This window comes from Mus pahari, chromosome 7, assembly GCF_900095145.1.
Source record: "Mus pahari chromosome 7, PAHARI_EIJ_v1.1, whole genome shotgun sequence".
NCBI classification, from domain to species: Eukaryota; Metazoa; Chordata; class Mammalia; order Rodentia; family Muridae; genus Mus; species Mus pahari.
Genome location: NC_034596.1, coordinates 48,841,636 through 48,866,979, shown reverse-complemented (window position 1 = coordinate 48,866,979; position 25,344 = coordinate 48,841,636). Strand labels below are relative to the sequence as shown.

At 37.8% G+C, this 25,344-nt stretch overlaps 1 protein-coding gene across 3 annotated transcripts in view; it reads left to right on the top strand.

Moving 5' to 3' along the window:
* Hectd1 (HECT domain E3 ubiquitin protein ligase 1) overlaps positions 1–25,344 on the top strand; it is an 87,128-nt gene that overhangs the window by 22,104 nt on the left and 39,680 nt on the right. For all 3 annotated transcript variants that reach the window (XM_021202403.1, XM_029540514.1, XM_029540513.1), the window contains exons 4-19: positions 2,401–2,628; positions 3,719–4,000; positions 4,101–4,371; positions 5,520–5,596; positions 5,677–5,775; positions 7,655–7,769; positions 8,498–8,672; positions 11,925–12,063; positions 12,219–12,389; positions 14,690–14,912; positions 15,424–15,687; positions 15,792–15,868; positions 18,247–18,381; positions 20,285–20,431; positions 21,825–21,919; positions 23,555–23,660. In XM_021202403.1, the coding sequence (XP_021058062.1) occupies positions 2,401–2,628; positions 3,719–4,000; positions 4,101–4,371; positions 5,520–5,596; positions 5,677–5,775; positions 7,655–7,769; positions 8,498–8,672; positions 11,925–12,063; positions 12,219–12,389; positions 14,690–14,912; positions 15,424–15,687; positions 15,792–15,868; positions 18,247–18,381; positions 20,285–20,431; positions 21,825–21,919; positions 23,555–23,660 (2,604 nt within the window). The remainder of the gene's footprint in view (positions 1–2,400; positions 2,629–3,718; positions 4,001–4,100; positions 4,372–5,519; positions 5,597–5,676; positions 5,776–7,654; positions 7,770–8,497; positions 8,673–11,924; positions 12,064–12,218; positions 12,390–14,689; positions 14,913–15,423; positions 15,688–15,791; positions 15,869–18,246; positions 18,382–20,284; positions 20,432–21,824; positions 21,920–23,554; positions 23,661–25,344) is intronic.

The window sequence follows — 25,344 nt, the reverse complement described above, 5'->3', positions numbered from 1 at the left end:
AAAAAGGTTGGGAAATGAAATCTCTGGATGATGGCTGAAGGTAGAGATATGCTTCCTGCTTTGCTTGGGGTGTTTTAGTTCTGGTCCTCACTAGCACTTGAGAGACGTTATTCATACTTTTACCCAGAGTTTACTGTGTATAAAAATAGTAACAGAGTTCACCATGACAAATAATACTAATACCCAGTACAGGCAGACTTCTGAGCACTTTTAAGTCATCATGGTAGTTCTGTGAGTGGTGCCATTAATATCATAGCTATTTTACAGATGCAAGAAATCAGTACACTGAGCAGGTAGTAGTGACAGCAAAAATTGGAAGATTAGGAGGTCTGGTTTTAGGACTGCTCGACTTAGTTATTTTATTATCATCTCGTGAGTAAACTGTTTTAGTTGCCACAGAGATGGCTCAGCAGTTAGGAGAGTTTGCTGTTCTTACAAAGGACCAAACTGTGGTTTCCAGCATCCACATTGGATGGCTAACAGCCCCCTGTAACCACAGCTCTAGGAGGATGTAATTTCTCTGGTCTCCATGGGCACCTGCATTTGTGTGAGCATATATACATAGAGATACACACACTCACTCACTCTCTCTCTCTCTCTCTCTCTCTCTCTCTCCTTGTAAGAATAACTGTAAATTTTGTGCATCTTTTAAAGTATCAGTACCAAGTAAGTAGTTTATTAGGAATATTTAGCGAACACTTTTAGATTGTTTTATTTTGTATTTTTGAGTCAGGGTCTTGCTATGTAGCCAAGACTGGCCTTGAATTTACCAACTGAGTTACATCTCAGTTCCCTATTTGAGGTTTTTGAGACAAGGTTTTGCTATGTAGGCAAGTTGGTGTTGAACTCAAAAGATTCTTTTGTCTGTTGTTTCTAGGTATTGAGAATGTAGGTGTGTGCTTACTATACCCAACTAAAAGTTTCTTTTTCCCCCTTTTTATAATGAGCGTTACAGGCGAGTGCTTTACCAGTTAGTTCTATTCCCAGCCTGTTTTATAAGGTTGAGACCTACTGATGAAAGGATGGTACAGTTAACATCTTCTGCTCACTCTGATTTGCCAGGTCACAGTTTTTCTTTTTCTCTACTTCCTTCTCTTCCTTAGCCTTCTCTCTGAACCCTTGAAAATTAGTTATGTTCATCACAACTCATATATAAATACTTTAACACATATATCCTAAGAATGATAATATTCTGTCAAACTACAATGTCACTATTCTGTGTAAATCAAGTGAATCTGTTATATACGGTATGCAGTTAGTAGACTCTGTTTGCCAAACATGTTTTTGTTGACTGAAAAAAAATACTCAAGAGGCAGGCAGATTTCTGAGTTCGAGGCCAGCCTGGTCTACAGAGTGAGTTCCAGGACAGCCAGGGCTACACAGAGAGAAACCCTGTCCTGAAAAACCAAACAAAAACAAAAACAACCCCCCCCTCAGGATTAAATCTTATACTTTATTATTTTTTCACTTCTTTTCCCTAGACACTGCCCTTTTTAGAAAGTCACGACATTTATGTTTTATGATGCTTTATATTGTAGGTTTGGGTATGATTGATTCCATTTTTTTTTTGATTGTCTGTTTTGAAACAGGGTCTCACTCTGTTAGCTCCCACTGGTCACAGTCACAGAGAACCCCCAGCCTCTAATTTTCTTCTGAAAACTTTATTTGTAAGGTGCTATGCTGCTGCTTTTGTTGCATAATTCATATTTTTTAGCATTGGAAAGTATATATTGTAAACTATTATTGGTAGTTTGCTACTTCAGAAACAACGAATAATCCAAAGGACCACAAAAACAAAAACAAACAACAACAACAAAACAAACAAAACCAGAAAAAGGCCAAAGACCCTGGTTTGATTATTGATTCCTTGTTTGATTATTGATTCCAGTTCAGCCGCCAGCTCCTAGAAAGAGTAGCAAAAGGTGTGCTTCTTAAGCCCACTGAAATCAGGTTTGAGTTTGTTTAAGTCTCCTGAAAAGCAACCAGGAACAGTCACCAGTGACATCACTTGTTTGAGCGCTAAGCTTGGACCTTGATGGGGTTTGATACACTGACTTTCTTCTTTTCCTTTTCTCTTTTCCCCACTAACTTAGTTAGCATTGTACTCTTTTGCAGCCAAGGATGGCTTTGAGTTCCTAATCCTCCTGCCTGAGTCTCTCAAGTGCTGGCATAACAGACTTGCATCACCCTACCTGGCTTATATCAGTTAATTTTTATTGATTATAGGTTGCATTTATAATACATTCCCTATATTGGGCTAAATAAAAGTTGGCTGGCTATAAAATTTACTTTGCCACGTTTGACTGTTTGAGTGTGGTTACTGAATTTGGAGTGTTTGGTGACTCTGACAGGCTCCGTTTGGTGTTGCTGTCCTCTATTACTCTTGTGTCTCTGTCGTAGGTGCTGGAACTGATCTGTACTCGGGAGTCAGGGGCAGTCTTTGAGGCTGGTGGGTTGAATTGTGTTCTCACCTTCATTCGTGACAGCGGACACCTGGTTCACAAAGATACATTACACTCTGCCATGGCTGTGGTATCGAGACTCTGTGGCAAAATGGAACCTCAGGATTCCTCTTTAGAAATTTGTGTAGAGTCTCTATCTAGTTTATTAAAACATGAAGATCATCAGGTAAGTAAATTGCTATTGTATACATTTTGTTTTCAACAGGGACTTTAAATGTTTCCTCTTTAGAATACATTAGAAACATTATAATTTGAACTTTTCATTTGATTTACTTATCTAGTATTTCTACACTGTAAGCCTTTGGGAGGGCAGTGAAATGTCTTATAAGGCAGGCATGGTGGTACAGGCCTTTAATCCTAAGCACTGAAAGCAGAGACATGCACATCTCTGAATCCCAGGCTGGGCTAGTCTACATACTAAGCTCTCAGGCCAGACAGGGTTACAGGATGAGGCACAAAACAAAACATTTAATTATGAAAGTAATAGATTTAAAATTTAAATGTTAGGGGGATACTTTTTTTTTTTTTTTTTTTTGGTTTTTTAAGACAGGGTTTCTCTGCATAGCCCTGGCTGTCCTGGAACTCACTCTGTAGACCAGGCTGGCCTCGAACNCCTGGAACTCACTCTGTAGACCAGGCTGGCCTCGAACTCAGAAATCCACCTGCCTCTGCCTCCCAAGTGCTGGGATTAAAGGCGTGTGCCACCACGCCTGGCCTGGGGATACTATTTTTATAGCTGTGCTTGTATTCAGTCACATTTTGTTAATTTAGTGCAGTATTTACTGAAAATAATAGGCTAGATCTTACCAAAGTAAAATAACGTAGTATTTATATAACATTATTTGTAAACTTTTGTGAATTACCATGTTAGAAAATAAGACTAGAATTTTCATGCCTTTTTTAATGTAGATATATTTTACCTTACATTCATAGATTATCTTGGCAAATTGCACATAATAAGTTAATTTTTCTGAGTTTTTACTATTTACATCCTTTATATGTCCTACCTCTAAGCAGACACAGTGATTTGTAGGTAGTATTTTTAAACTGTTTAATAAATGAGGAAACAGGCCTTTGACAGGTATGTAACTTTCTCAGATTATGGAGTTAGCAGTATATGGAGGTGTCATTCGAATCCCCGTAGGGCATGTACTTTATCATTTTGCTCTAGCTGCCTTTCATTGGTGTTTGCATTGAGATAACTTGAAGCTAACTCTTTGGAGGGAAGGTTTATTTACATTGTTCTACACCACTAGGTTTCAGATGGAGCTCTGCGGTGTTTTGCATCACTAGCTGACCGGTTTACTCGTCGAGGAGTGGACCCAGCGCCATTGGCCAAGCATGGATTGACTGAGGAGCTGTTATCTCGAATGGCAGCTGCTGGTGGTACTGTATCAGGACCATCTTCAGCATGCAAACCAGGTCGCAGTACCACAGGAGCCCCCTCTACAGCTGCAGATTCCAAACTGAGTAACCAGGTGTCAACAATTGTAAGTCTTCTCTCAACACTTTGCAGAGGCTCTCCACTCGTAACACACGTAAGAATACTTTTTGGATCTTTTGGTTTTTGACCTTTTAGAAAAAGTGTTTTTGTATAGTGGCAAATATATTAGGTGTTTTCTCCCATTCTCTTTTTAGGATCTTCTGAGGTCAGAGCTTCCAGATTCAATCGAAAGTGCATTACAGGGTGATGAAAGATGTGTGCTTGATACCATGCGTCTGGTTGACCTCCTCTTGGTGCTGTTATTTGAAGGACGAAAGGCTTTACCTAAGTCTAGTGCTGGGTCTACAGGCAGAATCCCAGGACTACGGAGATTGGATAGTTCTGGGGAGCGCTCCCATCGGCAGCTTATAGACTGTATTCGAAGTAAAGATACGGATGCTCTCATAGATGCGATTGACACAGGAGGTCAGAACTTTTTCTGTTAAATATAACATTTGTACCAGGTTGTACACACCTTTTGTCCCAGAGACAGGCAGATCTCTGTGAGTTCAAGGACAGTCTGCTCTACAGACCAAGTTCTAGGACAGCCAGGGCTACACATAGAAACCCTGTCTCAAAACAAAACAAAAGCAAAAAAACCCAAATAAGTAAACAAATAAACAAAACCCATAAGAAAAGGAAGTATAGATTATTTCTAGTTGACAGCCTTTGGGCAGTATGCTAAGTAGTTGTGCTAAGCTGACCATTAACTATTTATATTCTCTCCTCATAGTTGGATAGTTATCAGTCTGATGCATGGTAATGCTTGAGTAGAGGTTTGTTGACAGTCTGATGGAAAGGTTCTGGCTAGTCCTTTCTCTTCTCCTCTTTCCGTCTCTGTCTGTCTGTCTATCTATAATCTACCTATTTAAATTATTATTTTATGTGTGTTGGTGTTTGCCTGCATGTATGTATGTGTACTTTATGTTTGTACCCTTAGAGATCAGAAGTTGGATCTCCTAGAATGGGGCTTTTAGGTGGCTGTGAGCCACTATGTAGGTAGGTGCTGGGTATTGATAGGTCTTTAGCAAGTATAGCAAATTCTCTTTAACTTTAATGCTATCTCTCCAGCACCTATTATGGAATTTTAATACAGATTTTAAGTACTAGGGTTAAGAAGGGGAAGGTGGATGAGAGCTTTTCAAAGGAGTGTCATAATTTTTTCTATTCTTATTTCACATTTATATTTAGTGTTTAAAACAAGTAATTCATTAATTATTTGATACTCCCTCATCTTCCCCCCCAATTCTCAACAGTTTTACTTTGTAACTCTGGCTAGCCTAGAACTTGAGAATGGCATAAACTTGTAGGACCTATCTTGCCTCTGCCTCATGTTTGCTGGGGTTACAGGCATGGGCCACCACACCTAGACTCAAGTTTTATAACACTTTTTCTTAGATAACCTTAGCTTTGTTGATTATTTATAATTGACCTCAATATGCAAAATACCTTATTTCTATAGTTAATAAAATATTCATATCAATCTATCAATCTTTAAAATTGTTTAAACTTTAGAAAAGTTGAATGTTATTGGCCTAAAAATAAAAGTTTTTTTTTTTTTTTAAACCTTTCAGCCTTTGAAGTCAATTTTATGGATGATGTGGGTCAGACTCTATTAAATTGGGCCTCTGCGTTTGGAACTCAGGAAATGGTAAGCTGATAAAAGGTGGTGATTAATTAAAGTGTTGAAATATTAATAGAGCAACTTTGTGACTCTTTATCATCTTACAGGTAGAATTTCTTTGTGAGAGGGGTGCTGATGTTAATAGAGGCCAAAGGTCCTCGTCATTACACTATGCTGCCTGTTTTGGAAGACCTCAAGTAGCAAAGGTAAAATTTGGATTAAAAAAAAAATATCTTTAGTCACTTATTGTGTGTGTGTGTGTGTGTGTGTGTGTGTGTGTGTGTGTGAGATTGCATGTGTATGCCATGGCATGCATGGTCAGATAACAACTTGCAGGATCAGTTCTCATCATGTCAGTCTTAGGAATTGAACTCAGGTCACTAGGTTTGGTGACAAGCACCTTCTTCATCCCTTTAGCTATCTGAATAGCCCCATGCTTTTAATGTAATATTTTAACCACTACATGGTTCAGAAATTAGAATAGTAAAAGATTTCATTCTGACAAGTATACACTTCGTGCTGCCTGTATCTGTTCCTCCCATTTCCACTATAACTGGTTTTAATTAGTTTTTAAAAAATAGATTCAGTGTTTCTTAAGTGAAAATGTATAGTATCTTCCACTTTTGAGATTCCTCTCTCTAATTTGAGAAGCTGAAATCATAAGCTGGAGAGACGGCTCAGCAGTTAGAGCACTGGCTCCTTTTTTACCCGTACTGCTCACAGCCTTTTGTCACTGCGATACTAGGGGATGGAACCGCCTCTTAGGGCATCATATACAGGCATCGTGCACAGATACACATACAGGCAAAACACCCATATGTGTAAAATAATAATAAAACATTCAAAAACCTAGAAGTTAAATGAAAAGTGTTCCTGTCAGATGTGTCCCGTGGGACTCTGGTCTGTTAACTTGGCATAATAAAAGGTTAGTCTACCCTGAAGTCAGGTGCATCTGGCTTCAAGGTTCAGCTCATGTACAGAAAAGCCACTGAGTTTGTTTAATGTCTTATCTGTACAGTGGTTGCACTGCTGTCAGAACTGGGAGAACCAGAAAAAATACAGTGCATGTGGGTCCCTGTGGTAGTCAGCACTTCTCAGGTGTTGGAGCGATAGCTGCCATCTTGACCATGATACAGATTCTGATAATGATCCTTGGGTGGCTTTCCTTTCTAACTAGAGAGGCAGTCTCTTCACATGCAGAGGCTAGCACTTTGACTGGGTGGTTTTTAGAGAGAGCTAGACCTTTGATGGTACTTAAGTAATAGTCAGTAAACAAGGCAGGTCTTTATTTAGGAGAGAACTCTCTTCGCTGCAGCCCCGTTCTGGGGATCAGACCTAGTGTAGAACATTTGGGGTCTGCTCTGTGTCAGCTATTTTTAAATTGTATCGATACCATCATTATAAAAAAGTGAGCCATTATGATTAACTTGACTCACCATGAGGTTATAAAACATTTAATAGGAAAAAGAGGAAAGGGACAAATCTTGATGCATTTTTTGGTCATAGAACTGGTAAGTGATGTTGTGTAGAACATGCTGGAACTGATTGTCTATCATAAACCAAGCAGTACTTCTGTTATGTAAAAACCAGGAGGAGTTGGAAGAAGTGACAGAGTCAGATTTGAGTATATCTTAATTTAGGGATGGTAAATCACTAAGTGAAATTATGTATACTTTTTTGAGATAGGAACATTTGCTTTTAAGGTGATAGGTACAAGGTGAGGTTTGTATTAGTATCTGCCTTTTTGATTCTGGGAAGTCTTTTTAGTGATTTTTTTAAATGTATTTTTTACTTTTATTTTTTATGTGTTTGTGTGCTTTAGTTTTAGTGTATGTATGTGCGCCACTTGTGGTCAGGAGCTGTTGTAGGTCAAAGGGGATAGGGTTTCCTGCAAGTAGAATTCTAGGTGGTTGTGAGCCACCATGGGATTGTGGGCATTTCTGAGATCCATGTGATCCTAGATTCTCAGAGCAGTAAGTGCTCCTGACAGCTCAGCCATCTCTCCAGCTGGCAGAAGATCTTTAAATTGTAGAGTTGAATGATTGAAGAAATGTTGTATTTAAATGAAATGCTTTTCTTTATAAGACTCTGTTACGGCATGGTGCAAATCCGGATCTCAGAGATGAAGATGGGAAAACACCATTGGATAAAGCTCGAGAAAGAGGCCACAGTGAAGTAGTAGCAATTCTCCAGTCTCCAGGTTAGCTGTGTGTTCTTTCCTTTTAGGCCATCTGGGTTTGCTGTTCATTTCCACAGACATCCTAACAGTATGTGAACGCATTGTTCTTAGAAAGCCAAGTAATTCTATATATTATAGAGTGTGTGTGTGTGTGTGTGTATGTGTNTGTGTGTGTGTGTGTGTGTGTGTGNGNGNGAGAGAGAGAGAGAGAGAGAGAGAGAGAGAGAGAACGAACGCGAGATTAAGAGAGAGAGGAGCGAGCGAGCACTAGAAAAATATTTTTCAACGTTTTAATGATCTATATCCTTAGAATGTGTGTGGGTCTGTGCATATGAATGCAGTACCTTTGCAGGCCAGACATCAGATCCCCTGGTCCCCTGGAGTTGTAAGCTGCCTGATGTGGGTCCTGGGAACTGAAGTCAGCTCTTCCGGAAGAGAAATGCTTGTAAACACTGAATCTTCTCTCTGGCCCCTTTTCTATGTTTCTGAGACTGGATGTATAAATCAGAATAAAAAAAAAAAAAAAATCTAAATTTAAGGGGTTGTCATATAACAAATAATTAGAAGCTCTGTAAATAGAATAATTTGATTTTTTTTTTTTTTAAGTTTTCAGTGTAGGTAGGGCTTTTTTGTGTTCAAAATTGGACCCCGTTCTCTAGGTAATTTAGTTTGAAGAGAATTCATAAAAACATTTTTTTCTTTGAAGAAAATTGCATTTCAAAAGTGTTCTTTAAAATAATATTTTGTAGGTGATTGGATGTGTCCAGTTAATAAAGGGGATGACAAAAAAAAGAAAGATACAAACAAAGATGAAGAGGAATGTAATGAGCCCAGAGGAGATCCAGAAATGGCACCGATATACTTGAAGAGGTTACTGCCAGTGTTTGCACAGACATTTCAGCACACTATGTTGCCTTCAATAAGGTAACTCTTCACACTGCACTTAAGCAATACTGAATGTGATCACACCCCGCGTTTCAGAAGGATCTGGGATTTGTTTTAATATCTGAAAACATGATATAAATTAGGTTGGAAATATGAACATCATCTCTTCTGGTTTTTTTATTTTGTATTTTGTACTATGTAGCCCTGACTGACCTGAAACTCACTGTGTAGACCAGGCTAGCTCTGAATTCACTGAGATCTGTCTGCCTGCCTCTTACTCCAAAAACTGGCCTTAAAAGCTGTGCAGCACCACACCTGGCTTCTGGTTTAAGAGAAAATGTTTGAAAGTTAATAGTCCTGAAATCTAGTGTCCCCAAATAACCATGTGTCATGTCTGTTTGATTAAGTCAGGGTTATATCACTAATAACTGTTGTTTACCATTACCTGCGAATTTCATTTTTCTTAATTGTTAAATAATATTCCACAGTGAATATGCACCACATTTTCATTATCCATTCTTCAGTTGATGGAAATCTATGCTGTTTCCATTTCTTTTTTTTTTTTTTTTAAAGATTTATTTATTTATTTATTTATTTATTATATGTAAGTACACTGTAGTTGTCTTCAGACGCTCCAGAAGAGGGCGTCAGATCTTGTTATGGATGGTTATGAGCCACCATGTGGTTGCTGGGATTTGAACTCTGGACCTTCAGAAGAGCAGTCGGGTGCTCTTACCCACTGAGCCATCTCACCAGCCCGCTGTTTCCATTTCTTGATTACTATAAATAGAACAGCAGTTGAGCAAATCACTTTAGAGTATGATATAAAATCCTTTGGGTATCTGCCCAGGTGTGGGACGGGGGATCATAGATAGATCCGTTTCTAGCTTTTTGAGGACTCGCCACACTGATTTCCACAGTGGCTATACATAGTTTTATTTCTACCAACACTGAGTAAGTTTCCCTTTTCACACATCTACATAGACATTTGTTTTCCTATTTTTTGTGAACTCTAAACATTTCCATGCACCAATTTTTAATTGAGTTCTTTTTTTCATGGTTAGGTGTTTTTTTTTTCCCTTTGTATATTCTAGGTACTAACCTTCCCAGATGTATACTAGCAAAATGTTGACTGTCTCATCAGTAACATGATGTCCTTTGCTGTACAGAAGCTTTTTAGCTTCATGATGTCCCAGGCTAGCAATCCTCTTGCCTTTAACTGTATATTAAAACTGTAGGTCTGAGCCACCACACCTGGGTTTCTGGCCTTTTAAAAGTCACTTTGCAAGTGTGGAGGCTGTACTCATGCATTCAGTCTGTATGAAAGGGTTTAAGTGCTTAGATGGTTAGTCTCTTCCGTGTATTAAAGGAAAAACTTACTTTCCCCAAATGATGCTATTTTTAATGTAATAGAAAAATACTTTTAAGAGAACTTAATTTATAAAGTAGTGTTAATTAGGAAGTTTGTATAACATTTATATATATGTATAAAAATATGCTGATAAAGGAAAGTGAATTCAAATGGATTTGTTATCTCTATTTTCTTAAACATTCTTTGTAAAACTTCGATAACAAAACCTACTTCATGTGGTTTGTTGTATGGTTTAAATGGAAAGAATCCCTGTCTCATAATGGGTCCAAGTGTGTATGTGTGAGAGAGAGACTGACAAAGAGCCAGAGAACAGGAAACTTAAGTTTTACACTGTTCTTACTTAATTCATTATCTAAAACTACTGTACTCAGTAATTTTTCAAAACTGTAATAGTCTTTAACTAATCCCAATAAAATTGTCTGACCTCTGTCCACTCACTTTTTTTTTTTTTTGTAATTCAGCTTGTAATAATTTAGATTTCATTACAGAAAATGGAATGTTAAGAATTCAGCTAGACAGAACGACCAGGGATGTAACTTTGTTAAAGCACTTGTTTCTAGTGCTGCAATATATATACACTTTAATCCCAGCAGTTTGGAGGCAGAAGCAGATGCATCTATGACTTTGAGACCATCATTTTCTATAGATTGAGTTTCAGGGCAGCCAGAGCTACATAGAGAAACCCTGTCTTGAAAAACCAACAAAAAGCCGGGCGGTGGTGGCGCACGCCTTTAATCACAGCACTTGGGAGGCAGAGGCAGGCGGATTTCTGAGTTCGAGGCCAGCCTGGTCTACAAAGTGAGTTCCAGGACAGCCAGGGCTATACAGAGAAACCCTGTCTCGAAAAACCAAAAAAAAAAAAAAGAAAGAAAGAAAGAAAGAAAAAGAAAGAAAGAAAAACCAACAACAGAACAAAAGAAACAAAACAAAAAAAGAGCTGGGTGTGGTGGCGCACGCCTGTGATCCCAGCACTTGGGATGCAGAGGCAGGTGGATTTCTGAGTTGGAAGCCAGCCTGGTCTACAAAGTGAGTTCCAGGACAGCCAGGGCTATATAGAGAAACCCTGTCTCAAAAAACCAAAACAAACCAAAACAAAAAAACAAAACAAAACAAAAATGATCCCCAACCAATCAACCAAAACAAATAAACAAAACTGATGGGTGGTGGCGGTCCTGGTGCAGGGAATAGTCAGTGAGGGAGACATTCATATTGCCACTCAAGTCTTCTGTCTGGTCACCTCAAAGGTAACAGTACTATAGCTTGGTGCCTAGAGTATTGTTAGGTCCTCAGGATAGAGTTAAATGGATTACAGTGAGTCATATAATAACTTATTTTGGTAATTTTATGTAAAATGGAACTTGATTGTGTGGCTTTAGGTGCCTATTGTGTTCCCAGTGGCAGTAATGAAGGACAGGAGTTAATAAAGCATCTTTAACTGGGAGATTAGTATCTTGTGTCTTTGTTTATTTGAGAAATAGCTACAATGAGTGTGGAGTTTTCAAATTGCCAAAGAGTGAAAGTAACTAAAAAAATATTTGATTAGAGCCTTGTATTTTGAGTTATAGGAAATTTTAGGTTAGTTATAACTCATACCAGTTCTCTTTGCTTTTTTACCCCTTTTTTAAAAAAATTAACATGCTGTTTCAGCAGCCAGGCTGGTTAAATGGCACATAAAATAGCATTTAACAAGATTATTCAGGACAATTAGTTTTGATTAACAATGTATTAATATGAAATAAGCCAACTAAAAAGTAAACATAAACTGTTGTCATAGCATAGAGTTTTAAGTTTTTGGTATTCTCAAGTATATCCTTTTTATTAGTACTTATAGAATTGTTGGAAAAAAGTTTTTACTAATGCATAGCCAAATATCTAATTTGAGCTTTTTGTTACATAAAATTCTTTTTTCCCTTCTTAAGGAAAGCCAGTCTTGCTTTAATCCGAAAAATGATACATTTTTGCTCTGAAGCACTGTTAAAAGAAGTTTGTGATTCTGACGTTGGTCACAATTTGCCTACAACACTAGTGGAAATCACCGCAACTGTCCTCGATCAAGAGGTTCGTTTCTCATCTTCCTTTGGCGCATCATCAATAAGTAAAAGCTTTGTGTGGACATTCAGATGGCAGTACTCCCTGGTCCAGGAGGCCCATGTGTTGTACTCTCGTTCCCGTGACTTCCTTGCTCTCATCTGCTCCCCCTTTTTCCTCCCCAGGATGATGATGATGGCCACTTACTAGCTTTGCAGATCATAAGGGATCTAGTAGATAAAGGTGGTGATATTTTTTTGGATCAGCTCGCCAGACTTGGTGTAATTAGCAAAGTGTCAGCTTTGGCAGGTCCTTCTTCTGATGATGAGAATGAAGAGGAATCAAAACCAGAAAAGGTGAGTGGTCCTAGTTGTTATATTGAGAACAGGGTTTGCTTTTTTTTAAATACATAAACAGACACACACAGACACACAGACACACAGACACACACACACACACACACACACACACACACACATATTTTAAAGATTTATTTATTTATTTAATGTATATGAGTACACTGTAGCTGTACTGTAGTGAGCCTTCATGTGGTTGTTGGGAATTGAATTTTTAGGACCTCTGTTTGCTCCAGTCAGCCCTGCTTGCTCTCCTCTCAACTCCACTTACTCAGTCCCTGCTTGCTCTGGCCCAAAGATTTATTTATTATTATACATAAGTACACTGTAGCTGTCTTCAGACACACCAGAAAAGGGCATCAAATCTCATTACAGATGGTTGTGAGCCTCCATGTGGTTGCTGGGATTTGAACTCAGGACCTCTGAAAGAGCAGTCAATTCTCTCCAGCCATCAACTCTTGGTTTCCCCCTTTTTTTTTTTTTTTTTTTTGGTTTTTCAAGGCAGGGTTTCTCTGTATAGCCCTGGCTGTCCTGGAACTCACTTTGTAGACCAGGCTGGCCTCGAACTCAGAAATCTGCCTGCCTCTGCCTCTGCCTCCCAAGTGCTGGAAACTCTTGGTTTCTTAGCAGAGCATCTCAAAATATAATTCAGGCTAGATTTTAACTTCCTGTGTAGGCTGTTCTTAAACTTATGATCTTCTTACTTCTGTATCCTAAGGGTGGGATTAAGAGCACATGTCATATCTGACATATTATCAATTCTACTTTTAATATTTATTATTATGTGTGTATGGTGTGCTTATTTGAATGTGCACACTAATGTGTGGTGGTCAGAGGACACCTTTCAGAAGTTTCTTCTCTCCTACCCCATGTGGGTTCCAGAGGTTCTCGGGTTGTCCAACTTAGCAAGAGGAACCTTCGTGTGATGAACTGTTTCACCAGCTCTAGTCTCGTTCTCCAAATGTCAGTAAACATGGTGGCTCCTAGGCTACAGTAAAATATCCTCACAGACTAATTTTATTTCAGTTCTTAAAAAGCATTTTCTAAGCCAGAAGTATTAGGCCATTCTTGGATCCCTACCCTTTGAGGTCCATGATACCCAGTCTTGGATGCATGAGACCCTTTGTCAGAAGTAGTTCATTTGATTTACCTGATTAGGAACTGAGGTTTGGAATCTCATTCATGTATTTACTTTTCTCATGTATGTATGTATGTATGTATGCATGCATGCATGCATGCATACATTCATTTGTTCACTTTGTATCCTAGTCACTGTACCCTTCTCATCACACAGTTCCTCTCCCCATTCCACCCCTCTCCTTCTCCTCTGAGAGGATGGAAGCCTCCCCTAGGTATTCTCCCACCCTGGCACATCAGGTATCTTTAAGTGCATCTTTTCCCACTGAGGCAGACAACACAGCCCTGTCAGAGGAATGGGATCCACCGTCAGGCATCAGCTTTAGGGACAACTTCGGCTCTAGCTGTTGGGGAACCCACTGAAAGACTGAGTTGCACATCTGCTACATATGTGTTTGGGACCTGGGTCCAGCCTGTGTTTGCTCTTTGGTTGGTGGTTCACTCTCTGAGAGCCCCTAAGACTTTAATTTCTTTTTAATATTTAACTGGCACATAATTACATTGTTGGATACAGCATAAGATGATTAGTATATTCAACGTGTGATGATCAGATCAGGGTGGTTAACATTTTTGCTTCAAATGCTGGACTTTTGTGTATATTGAGATTCTTCAAGACTCCCAATTCTAATAAATTGTTGTAGATTATGGTCACCCTGCTGTGCTGTAGAAAATTAGAACTTTCTGTATGTTGTACCTATTACCCAGCTTCATTATGTTCCCAGTCCCTCTTCCCCCTTTCTGTCCTTTAGAGGCCATTTTCTTCTTCTCTTCCCAAATGCTACTTTAATTTTCACAGAAGTGAGAGCACATGGCATTCACGATTTTCTGTGTCAGATTTATTTCACTTAACAAACTCTGTCCTCGCGTGTTACCCATGGTGTTGCAGTAACAGGGTTTCATTCTATTTATTCTAATAGCTGAGTGATATAACAGTGCTTACAATCTGGATATGATATCATTTACATAGTTATCATCTTAAGATATTATTTAAAATTTAGTTAATAGGTAATTAGTTTATTATAATATGCATTGAACTGCAAGCAACTAATATGTTTTAGGTGTCTTAATTATAAGCCTGGTTCATATTCATGTTTTTTAAATACTTATGAATATTTGAATTGAAATTATTACAAATATTTCATGGAATCATTCTACATGTTTAGGAAGACGAACCACAGGAAGATGCTAAGGAATTGCAGCAAGGTAAACCGTATCATTGGAGAGACTGGTCAATAATTAGAGGAAGGGACTGCTTATATATTTGGAGTGATGCTGCAGCTTTGGAATTATCTAATGGCAGTAATGGATGGTTCAGATTTATCTTGGATGGAAAACTTGCTACCATGTATTCAAGTGGTAGTCCTGAAGGTGGATCGGATAGTTCAGGTAAAACTCTAATTAAAAGTATTTTTTTAGCTTATGCAATGTGGTTTTATGGCTCATAGTTTTGCTACTGTTGTTGGGATTCTTTTTTTTTTTTTTTTAAATAGAGAAAAATCACTGGTACTTGTACTGTAGCAAGGCATGTTGATATATTGGAGGCAAGATGATTAGGCATTCAGTATTATCCTCAGCTGTATGGTGAGTTAGAGGACAGCCTGGACTATCTAAAGCCCTACTTCCAAAAAATTAAAAGATGTATTAAGAAAATATTTCACAAATTCCTTGTTATGTGCCAAGGAACCCTGCTGTAGCTTCTTTTAATCACATTATTTCTTTTGTTATGAAATGGTTAATTGAATGGGTATATAGATGTCTCATTACATCTTTTCTCAGAAATCTCATTTGTAGTTAAAAAAAAAAATGTCTGGAGAGTTACTTTCTAGAAGTTACATTTCATTAAGCCGGTAGATTTGAAACGGCAGATTTTTTTAAAGCAAGTATTTCGTCTTTATAGAAAGCAGAAGTGAATTCTTAGAGAAGTTACAGAGAGCCCGAGGCCAAGTAAAGCCATCTACTTCAAGCCAACCTATACTGTCAGCACCGGGACCCATGAAACTGACCGTAGGCAACTGGTCATTAACATGCTTGAAAGAAGGAGAAATTGCTATTCATAACTCAGATGGTCAGCAAGCTACAATACTAAAAGAAGATTTGCCTGGTTTTGTGTTTGAATCTAATAGAGGAACGAAACATTCGTTTACTGCAGAAACATCTCTGGGTAAGTATGAGGCTGAGAGAGTTCTGCAGGTAAGATACTGTAGTATAAGAAAGTGTACTCTGTGAAGTGCTCTCTTACCCTTTGTGCTGTCCCCTCCCTCTCAGGTTCAGAGTTTGTGACTGGCTGGACTGGCAAAAGAGGCAGAAAACTAAAATCCAAGTTGGAAAAAACAAAGCAAAAGGTATATCTGTACAGTTTTCTTTCCCCTTTTTTATGTTGATTGGTAACTTACAGTAACAGCTGATGAGCATTGAAAAGGTTCCACCCAATCTCAGCTTCCCAAAGAGAATATTTTTAGTTATGCTTTTTCTCTTTGTTAATTTTACCCAATATTATGTTTAGCTTGTATATCTATACCAACATTAAAATTCATGAAAATTGGAATTAGTGAGAAAAATAGTGAAACTTTAGTTCCATTTTTGGTTTTCCTGCCAGGGAGATGACTTAGTGGGTAAGGGTGCTTGCTGTTAAACTTGACAGTTTCAGTTGATCCAGGAAACTCAATGCTAGAAGAAAAAGTACTGTCAGTTATCTCCATGGTACACACATACATACTCACAGTAAATAATAAACTAAAGATGATCATTTTGCTTCATATGCCCCACTCAGTACTTCACGGTGGTGCAGCTTAACTGCTTGGTTCTTGATTTAGATCATTTTCGTGCTTGATTTGATGGCTGACTTAGCTGAACTTAGGATGCTGGAGACCAAGAGTCTAGGAGTATAGTGTAGAGCGTCTGCCCAACCTGGCTCCTGGCATACCTACACAAATCAAGCCCAAACCTAAGCATCAGAGACCAGAGTATTAACTTAAAGTTCTATTTATCAGATGTACATTGTTCTTTGAAAGCATGGGTAGTTGTTAAGGCAGTTGGCATGGGCTTATAACCTAGCCATTCAGGAAACTGAAACAGGAAGATTGTAGCAAAGTCAAGCTTGCCTAGGCTACAGAATGAGTTAAAGGCTAGCCTGTGCAACTTAATGAGATCCTATCTCAAGAAGTAAAAAGAGAAATGGGGATAGTTCAATTGAAGAGTGCTCGGATTTACCCCCAGTACCAAAAAAAACCCAAGTAAGTAAAATAGGCCAGTATAAGGCTGCTGTTATTTTACCAGTTGCTCTTACATTTGGCATATTGGAAAGGGAAATTAAAATATCAGAATGAACATTTTTTGGTGACAAATAGGTATAACTTATCTATAATGGTTATACAAAATAGTTTTTGCTTCTTTAGACATAGGGTTTCACTATGTAGGTGGCTTGGGACACACTATTAGACTGGACTCAACTCTCAGAAATCTGCCTGCCTCTGCTTTCCTTGTGCGAAGGTTAAAAGCTGCCTACCCCAGGAAATACTTTTAAAAATACAGTGTATGTAGCTACTTGAGATTAGGGAGAAGATAAGTGAGTTTTAGTTGGAACAAAAATCCAACAAACCCATATTTTTTTTTTTTTTTTTTTTTTTTGGTTTTTCGAGACAAGGTTTCTCTGTATAGCCTTGGCTGTCCTGGAACTCACTTTGTAGACCAGGCTGGCCTCGAACTCAGAAATCCGCCTGCCTCTGCCTCCCGAGTGCTGGGATTAAAGGCATGCGCCACCACGCCCGGCCCATATTTCTTAAAATGAAAGTAGTAGTGGTAATGCATGATGATTATACCTTTGAGTTGAGGCAGGTTGATTTTGAGTTCTAGGCCAGCTATATCGAAAGTTTGAGGCCAGCCTAGGCTATCTATATCACAAGATACTCATTCTGTTTTCGTTGTAAATATTCTGGGTTATCCTGGAGACGTGTCCTGATTGTAGAGTCCTTCTAAGAATTTATCTCAGTTTTTAAAGCTCAATCTAGAGCCATTAAGATGGTTCAGTGAGTAAAGGACCCAGATTTAGTCCTTATCCTCTGTAGCTACGTGATTATCATCATCATTATTTTATTATTATTATTATTATTTTGCCTTTGTGTGCTTCTTTTGAAAACGCATAAGGTTAGATATTACATTCAATTCAGAATATATTGAAATACATCAGACAGAATTATCGTACTGACTGGAAGTTCTGTCATACACTTTAATCCCAGCACTTGGGAGGTAGAAGAGGAAAGAGTTCTGAGTTTGAAGCTGGCCTCATAAGAGTTCCAGGACAGCCTTTTTAGGGGAGGGTTGGTGTTAATTTGTATTTCTAGTTAACTGTGAATAAGCTCCTTTTATTTTTTTTAAAAGAAAAGACACTCTAGGACATTCTAAAGAGTTATTTTAGTAAACATTTAAAATCTACTAGAGTGTCTTTCTAGCACTTAGAATGTATAAGTGAGAATAACAATGGTGTGGAAGCTGACATGGGACAAAATGGTCCCTTTTTTTTTGTTATGTCGTATGGAGGTGAGGGTTGGCCTTGGGATTCATGTTAGGCAGACTGCTGACTATGCCCCCACAGCCTCACAGTCTCATTTCCTGACAGTCTGTGAGCAAGTGCCTGGGAGGAGGGGTAGGGGGAGAATGAGCTCAGGAGGGGTTAAGCTATTAGTCGTCGCGACATTTATAATTACTGTGCTTACTTTGATAGGTACGAACTATGGCTCGAGACTTGTATGACGACCACTTTAAAGCTGTTGAAAGCATGCCTCGTGGGGTGGTGGTGACACTCAGAAATATAGCAACTCAGCTGGAGTCATCTTGGGAACTCCATACGAATAGACAAGTACGTCAGGCTCTTGTTTTCAGATTTCTTAAACGCTGTGTTTGTGTGTTTTGCCTACATGTATATGTCTGTGCACCACACGTGTGTTTGGTGCCCACAGTGGCCAGAAGGCATCATCACTCAGAACTCCTAGATCTGCTGTTACAGATAGCTGTTTCTGTAACCACCATGTGGGTACTGGGACCTGAACCTGGAACTTCTGCGAGAGCAATAGGTGCTATGACCCGCTGAGTCTCTCCAGCCTCTGCTTTTTATTTTATTTTATTTTATTTTAACTTCAATTTTCTTGCTGAATTTCTCTTATTTTACTGGCTTTCTTTTCTACATTCAAGGTTGATTTTCTTACTTCATTAATCTGCTTTTATGTTTCTTGCGTGTTGTTCCTGGTCGTCTTACTAGTTAGTATCCTTGAACTCAACTGTTGAAGATTTATGATCTTTTGACTTAGGATTCATGGTCACTTCACATTTGGCTTTTTTGTACCTTTTTTTTTTTTTTTTTTTTTTTAAAGATTTATTTATTTCATGTATGTGAAGACTCTGTCGATGTCTTCAGACACACCAGAAGAGGGCATTGGATCCCCATTACAGATGGTTGTGAGATACCATGTGGTTGCTGGGATTTGATCTCAGGACCTCTGGAAGAGCTCTTAACCGCTGAGCCATTTCTCCAGACCCTGATTTTTATTTTTTTGAGACAAGGTTTTGCTTTGTAGACCTGGCTAGCTAGGCTGGCTTCAAACTTTAGGAAGTCCTCTGACCAAGGGCTCCCACATGCAGAGACCTCTGGCAGTCACCACCATGTCTGACTTACCTGCATGGCTCATAATGGTCTTGAACTCATCTTCTTATGTCATCCTCCCAAGTGCTTGGGTTTCTAGGTTTGTATGCTTCATCTCAAACTCTTGATTTTGAGGTGAATAATGACTTAGTTTGTGTTGTGTCCTCTTCTTGCCTTCTCCCTTACCTCGTTAACTTTTATGTTGAGTAGTGAGTAAGAGCCAGGAAGTTATACTCCACAAACAGATCTTTCTCACACCTAAGTTTAGTGTGGTTGTGTGAGACAGGAACAGTTTTTATGTTTATGGTTTTTAAAAGATATTTTTGTTTTGTATGTATGAGTGTCTACCTTCATGTGTGTAGATTCCAGCAGAGGTCAGAAGTGGCCATAGGATTTCCTGGAATTGGAGTTAGGGATGGTTGTGAACCACTATGTACATGCTGGGAAAGGAACCCAGGTTCTCTGCAAGAACAATAGGTGCTCTTAACCAGAGCCATCTCTCTAGACCACAATTTTTATGTTTTAAAAAAGGGAACTTTCATGATACATGACAGTTATATGAAGATCAGATGTTACTTTTGTTGAATTAGTTTTATTGAACATGCCATGCTTATTCAACTTTATATTTTCTGTGAGTGCTTTGCAGTATTGCAATAAGCAAGGCTTAATAGAAGTGCTATATATAGTACAGCAGGATTGCATAGAAATTATGTAACTGAATGTAACCTAAAATAGTAGGGCTGGAGAGATAGCTCAGTGGTTAAATGTATACACTGCTTTTGTAGAAGACCTCCCTTTGGTTCTTAGCATACAAATTGGGTGACTCACAACCACCTGGAATTTTAGCTCTGGGGAGATTTGATGCTCTGGGTCTCTATAGGCCAAAGCATACAGTGGAACCCCTACTCTCCACATAATTAAAATATTTTTTTTAAAAACCCTGTAAAATATTTACTGCATGTTTTTTTTTTAACAAACATATATTGCTGACCTATTCAAAATAATTTGCTTTAGTAATAGGAGCTTTTAATCTAGTGTTATATTATTCCATTTTCATGGTGTTGTTATATGTCATTTTCTTAAGGACTGTGTAGTTTTACCTTGTTTTTATTTTTTCTTTCAGTGTATCGAAGGTGAAAACACTTGGCGAGACTTAATGAAGACAGCCTTAGAAAACCTAATCGTACTTCTGAAGGATGAGAACACAATATCACCCTATGAAATGTGTTCTAGTGGCTTAGTCCAAGCACTTCTTACTGTTCTAAATAATGTAAGTGTATTTAGGACTACAAAGCAAAAACATAATGAAGTCCCAAAGTGTTTGTGGCCATGTTTTGATAGATTGATTTTAAGTGTTGTTATTCACGAAACATATTAATACTAAGTAAATTTAGTATTTCTAATTACTTTGCCTTTAAGTTACATCATTACATTAAATCAATGGAATGAAATAATTGAACCTTCTTGATTTTAAGTTTTTTGGTTTTACTTTAGTGAAGGGTTTGCTAAAAAAAAAAAAACACTTTATCCTAAGACTGAACATTTAGTTCTCTAATTTCCTCAGAGGTTACATAAAATAGAGTACCTTAGTCCTTAAATCATACTCATGAAGCTACTTTATAAAACAGTTTTAGGAAGTATATTGTAACCATTTATTAATAATTATATATTTCTTTTATACTTGATCTTTTGTAAATATGTTTTATAAAAATATCTTCCCTTATTTCAGTAAAGAAAAAACTTTATGTCAGTTCTACTTGCCATTTTAATTTCTTTTTTTAACTTTAAATTTTAAAATCATTTGATGTGTATGGGTTTTTGCCTGCATGTGTGAGTACCACATGCGTGCAGTGCCCATGCAGGCCACCAGAGAGCATTGGATGCCCTGGACCTGGGGTTACAGGCAGATGTGAGCTACCCACTGTAGGTGCTGGGAATAGAATAGAACAGGTTCTGGAAGAGCATCAGTCTCCAGCCCTTTTACTGTAATTCATTCTTTCTTTGTTTTTTTTTTAAGACAGAATTTCTCTGTGTATTGCTGGCTGTCCTGAAACTCGTATTGTAAGCCAGGCTGGCCTCGACCTGAGAGATCTACTTGCCTCTGCCTCCAAAATGCTAGGATTAATGACTTGTGCCACCACCACCACCAGGATCTCACTTTAGTTTTTAATTTTTATATTTGTATTTGTTGATAAAGTTTGAATTTTCTGAAAATCTTTAACTTCAATGGGTTTCAAATTTATAAAGTTTGCCAGTTGTATTTATTTCTATTTACTGAAATTATAATAATAATTGATAATATATCATTTATTAATATCTATTAAACTATGGTTTTGATTTCTTTCACATAAACTCATTAAACTAGTACAGTAAAAATGGAAATTAATTGATTCTCGTTCAGTTGAAATCACTGGCCTTCTTTGGGAAATACTGTTATAAGGCATAGTTAACATTAGTGAAGAGAAACAAGTGCATGTCAGTCCCCTGCTTCCTCACCTCACAGGAAGCTTTGTGCCTTTTTTAATTTAAAGATTGAATGAGTAACAAGTTTACTGAAATTGTCTTGATAATCTTATAATGTTCATGTTTTTATAAGCTTCTAATAATTTACAGTAAAATCTATAAATATGCTTTTATTTGACCTACTTTTTGTTTTTCTTTAGAGTATAGATTTGGATATGAAGCAAGATTGTAGTCAACTGGTAGAAAGAATAAATGTCTTCAAAACAGCCTTTAGTGAAAGTGAAGATGATGAAAGGTAAAGAGACGGGAATGTGCAGCCATCAGGCATGCTCGTCATCTCATCACATGCTTGTCATATACTTGACCATGTTTTTCACATGCTCGTCTATGCTTGTCACATGAAATGCGTAGATTTAATACCTAGCACCCAAAACAAAAATGAACCCCAAATTTCTTTTACTTTGATACTTGTTGTGTTCATATACTTGATATACGTCCTTTAAATAAGTCTGTGTTTATATACACACAGGGATTTATTTTATTTATATTTTGATAAATATAAAATTTAAAAATTTTCAATCTAATAGAAGAAAGTAAAACACGTTTGCCAGGACCTCAGCTGATCATTTAAAATACCTAGCTGTTTAAGATACAGTCAAACTACATAATATTTTCGGCAGCCTGGACTATATAGTTAAGCATTTGTTTCACAGTTACAAAAAGCTGGATGTCACACACATCTGTAGTCCTATGCCTGAGGAGATGACAGCAAGAAGACTGAGTTTAAGCCCAACCTAAGCTGAATAAAGAATTCCTGTCATAGTCTCTTTAAAAGAGAAGATAACGGAAAGAAGAGTTGAGCACTGGCTAAATGTTGGACATTACGTGGTAACTGTTAGTTCTTTAGCTGTGACTGGGGTGCTTATTCCTTCTGTATGGACAAACAGTTAAAATACCTTTGGAAGAAACGTCACACTATCATTTTCTGCAAAATAAAATGAAATGAAGTCTTCTAGGGTCTATTGGCTATTAGTAGCAGACTTATGTAAGCTGTGGTTCTGATTGATGATGGTTCACTGCACCATTTTTCCTACTTTTGAATGTGATAGAATTTCTTCTACAATAAATGACTTTTACTGAGTGTATATTATATCTTTGGGGACAACAATTAATTTAAATATTTCTATATTAAGCCAGGTATAGTGGCAACATGTATGTCATGTTTGCACTAAGTAGGCAGAAGCAGAAGCATTCATGGCTTATCAGGGCTACAGAGCAAGTTCCAGGAACTGTCACCACATATCCCCAAAGGAAAAAAAAAAAGAAAAAAAAAAACCCTTATATTATAACTGTCTAAATATGAAAATAATACATATACTTTGTATACAATTGAAAATTTTATTATGAAATTTAGAATATTTTAGTTTTTTCTTAAATTTTACTTTTACTTTTTAATTGTGTGTCAGTTTGTGGGTGTGTATAAGCACAGGTACTACTACCCTCAAAGGCCAGAAGAGGGCATCAGATCCACTGGAGTTGGTGTTACAGGTGGTTAGGAGCCCCCTGATGTGGGTGCTAGGAACCTTCAGAAATACTCCTAGCTACTAAGCCATTCCTCTAGCCCGAATATTTTATTATTAAATGAGGGAAATTTGAGTTAGGAGAGTGTCTTGGACCACTCAGAAGTTGCTAAGTCTATGTGATCTGAGTTCAATCTCAGAAATTCACATGGTGAAAGGAGAAAACCACTCCTGCAAGTTATTGTCTGACCTCTTTATGGGTCACACAAACAAATGTAAGGAAGGGAGGTGTCTAATGTACCCTATCTTTGCACCTTAAAGAAAGCAGAGGTTACATGAAGTTGGTGACTGAGACTTGTACGTGAATATTTACATGAATTACATAAAAGCTCTTACTTTTGTCTTTATAGTAGACCAGCAGTTGCATTAATTCGAAAGTTAATAGCTGTACTAGAATCAATTGAACGACTACCTCTCCATTTGTATGATACACCAGGATCCACATATAACCTCCAGGTGAGTGTGAGAAACATAGCTGTTACAACCAAGTGTGTAAGAACAGTGATATGCTTTACTTTTATGTAAAAAGGCTTTCCTATTGGATTAAGAAAAATTTAATTTTAATCTTTAAGATTCTAGTTTAAATGCCACTTGATTTCTTAAGAGGGATTTATGAATGTTTTGGCTTCATTTAAATACATCACATGTATGCTGAACCAGAGGAGGCTAGAAGATGGTACCATATCTCCAGGAACCAGGATCATAGATGATTGTGGGCTGCCATGTGGGTGATGGGAATTGGAACAAATGTTCTTAGCTATTGAACCATCTCTAGCCCATTCTATTTTTTAAATTGACTTTTTTTTTTGTTTTTTTGAGACAGGGTTTCTCTGTGTAGCCTTGGTTGTCCTGGAACTCACTCTGTAGACCAGGCTGGCCTCGAACTCAGAAATCCACCTGCCTCTGCCTCCTGAGTGCTGGGATTAAGGGCATGCGCCACCACTGCCCGACTTAAATTGACTTTTTAAATGGCGCTGTATGTGTTATTTCAAATCTGTTTTATATGATATTATGTGATATAATTATATTACATTTAATAAACATAAGTAAGATATATTTTATAGACTATTTTTTAAGTTGAAAAATCAAGTTAAAAGATTCAAAATTATAAGTTTGGTTTGGTCTTAGTTCAGTTTTACTGTTATAAGAAAAAAACAGATACCAGATACAGTTTTGGAGCTTGGGCATTTGTATATATAACAGCAGATTTGGTGTCCTTCACACCATGTGTTTACATGCTAAAGAAAAAAAAAACAAGCTCTAGTAGATTTTTATCTTTTTTGTTGTTATTGTTGTTGTTATTTGTACTTGTTGAGACAAGGTTTCTCACTCTATGGTCCTGGCTAGCCTGGAGCTCAAAGAGTTCACTTGCCTCTTTGCTCTCTAATACTGGGAATACAGCCATGAGCCACCATGTTCACCCTCCTTTCTAACTTCTAACTAGTTCCTGAGGGCTGTACTGCTGCACTTAATCACCTGCCAGAGTTCTACTTAACACATTCACACTCTAGTTTCTCTCAGCTCTCTTCTTTGGATATCTGTGTTGAGATAGAGAAAAAGAAAAAGTGAAAGTAAGTTTCACTTTTTGTAAATGGAGGTTTTGGGTTTTGCTTTTAATTGAGACTGGGTCTCCTGTTGTCAGCGATTCTTCAGACTCACTTTTCAGTTGAGAATGACCTTCGGTTCTCCCAGTGTGTGCAAATTACATTTTTTTTTTTTTTTATTTGTTTTTAGTTTCTCTGTGTAGCCCTGGCTGTCCTGGAACTCACTTTGTAGGCAAAGCTGGCCTTGAAACTCGGAGATCCACCTGCCTCTGCCTCGAGTGCCAGTATTAAAGATGTGTGCCTCCTCCCCTGCCTAGCCTCCAATTAAACTCTTTAAAACATTGTATTAGATTTTTTTTTGTTTTTACTTTATACATTAATTCATTTAATTTTGATCAAATGCGTCTTCTTCACCTCCCCTTACAACAACTCCTGGAACCCTCCCTCTGTCTCCCCGATTTCATATCATATATAGATACAGATATAAAACCTATTGAGGAGCTGGTGAGATGGCTCAGTGGGTAAGAGCACCCGACTGCTCTTCCAAAGGTCCGGAGTTCAAATCCCAGCAACCACATGGTGGCTCATAACCATCC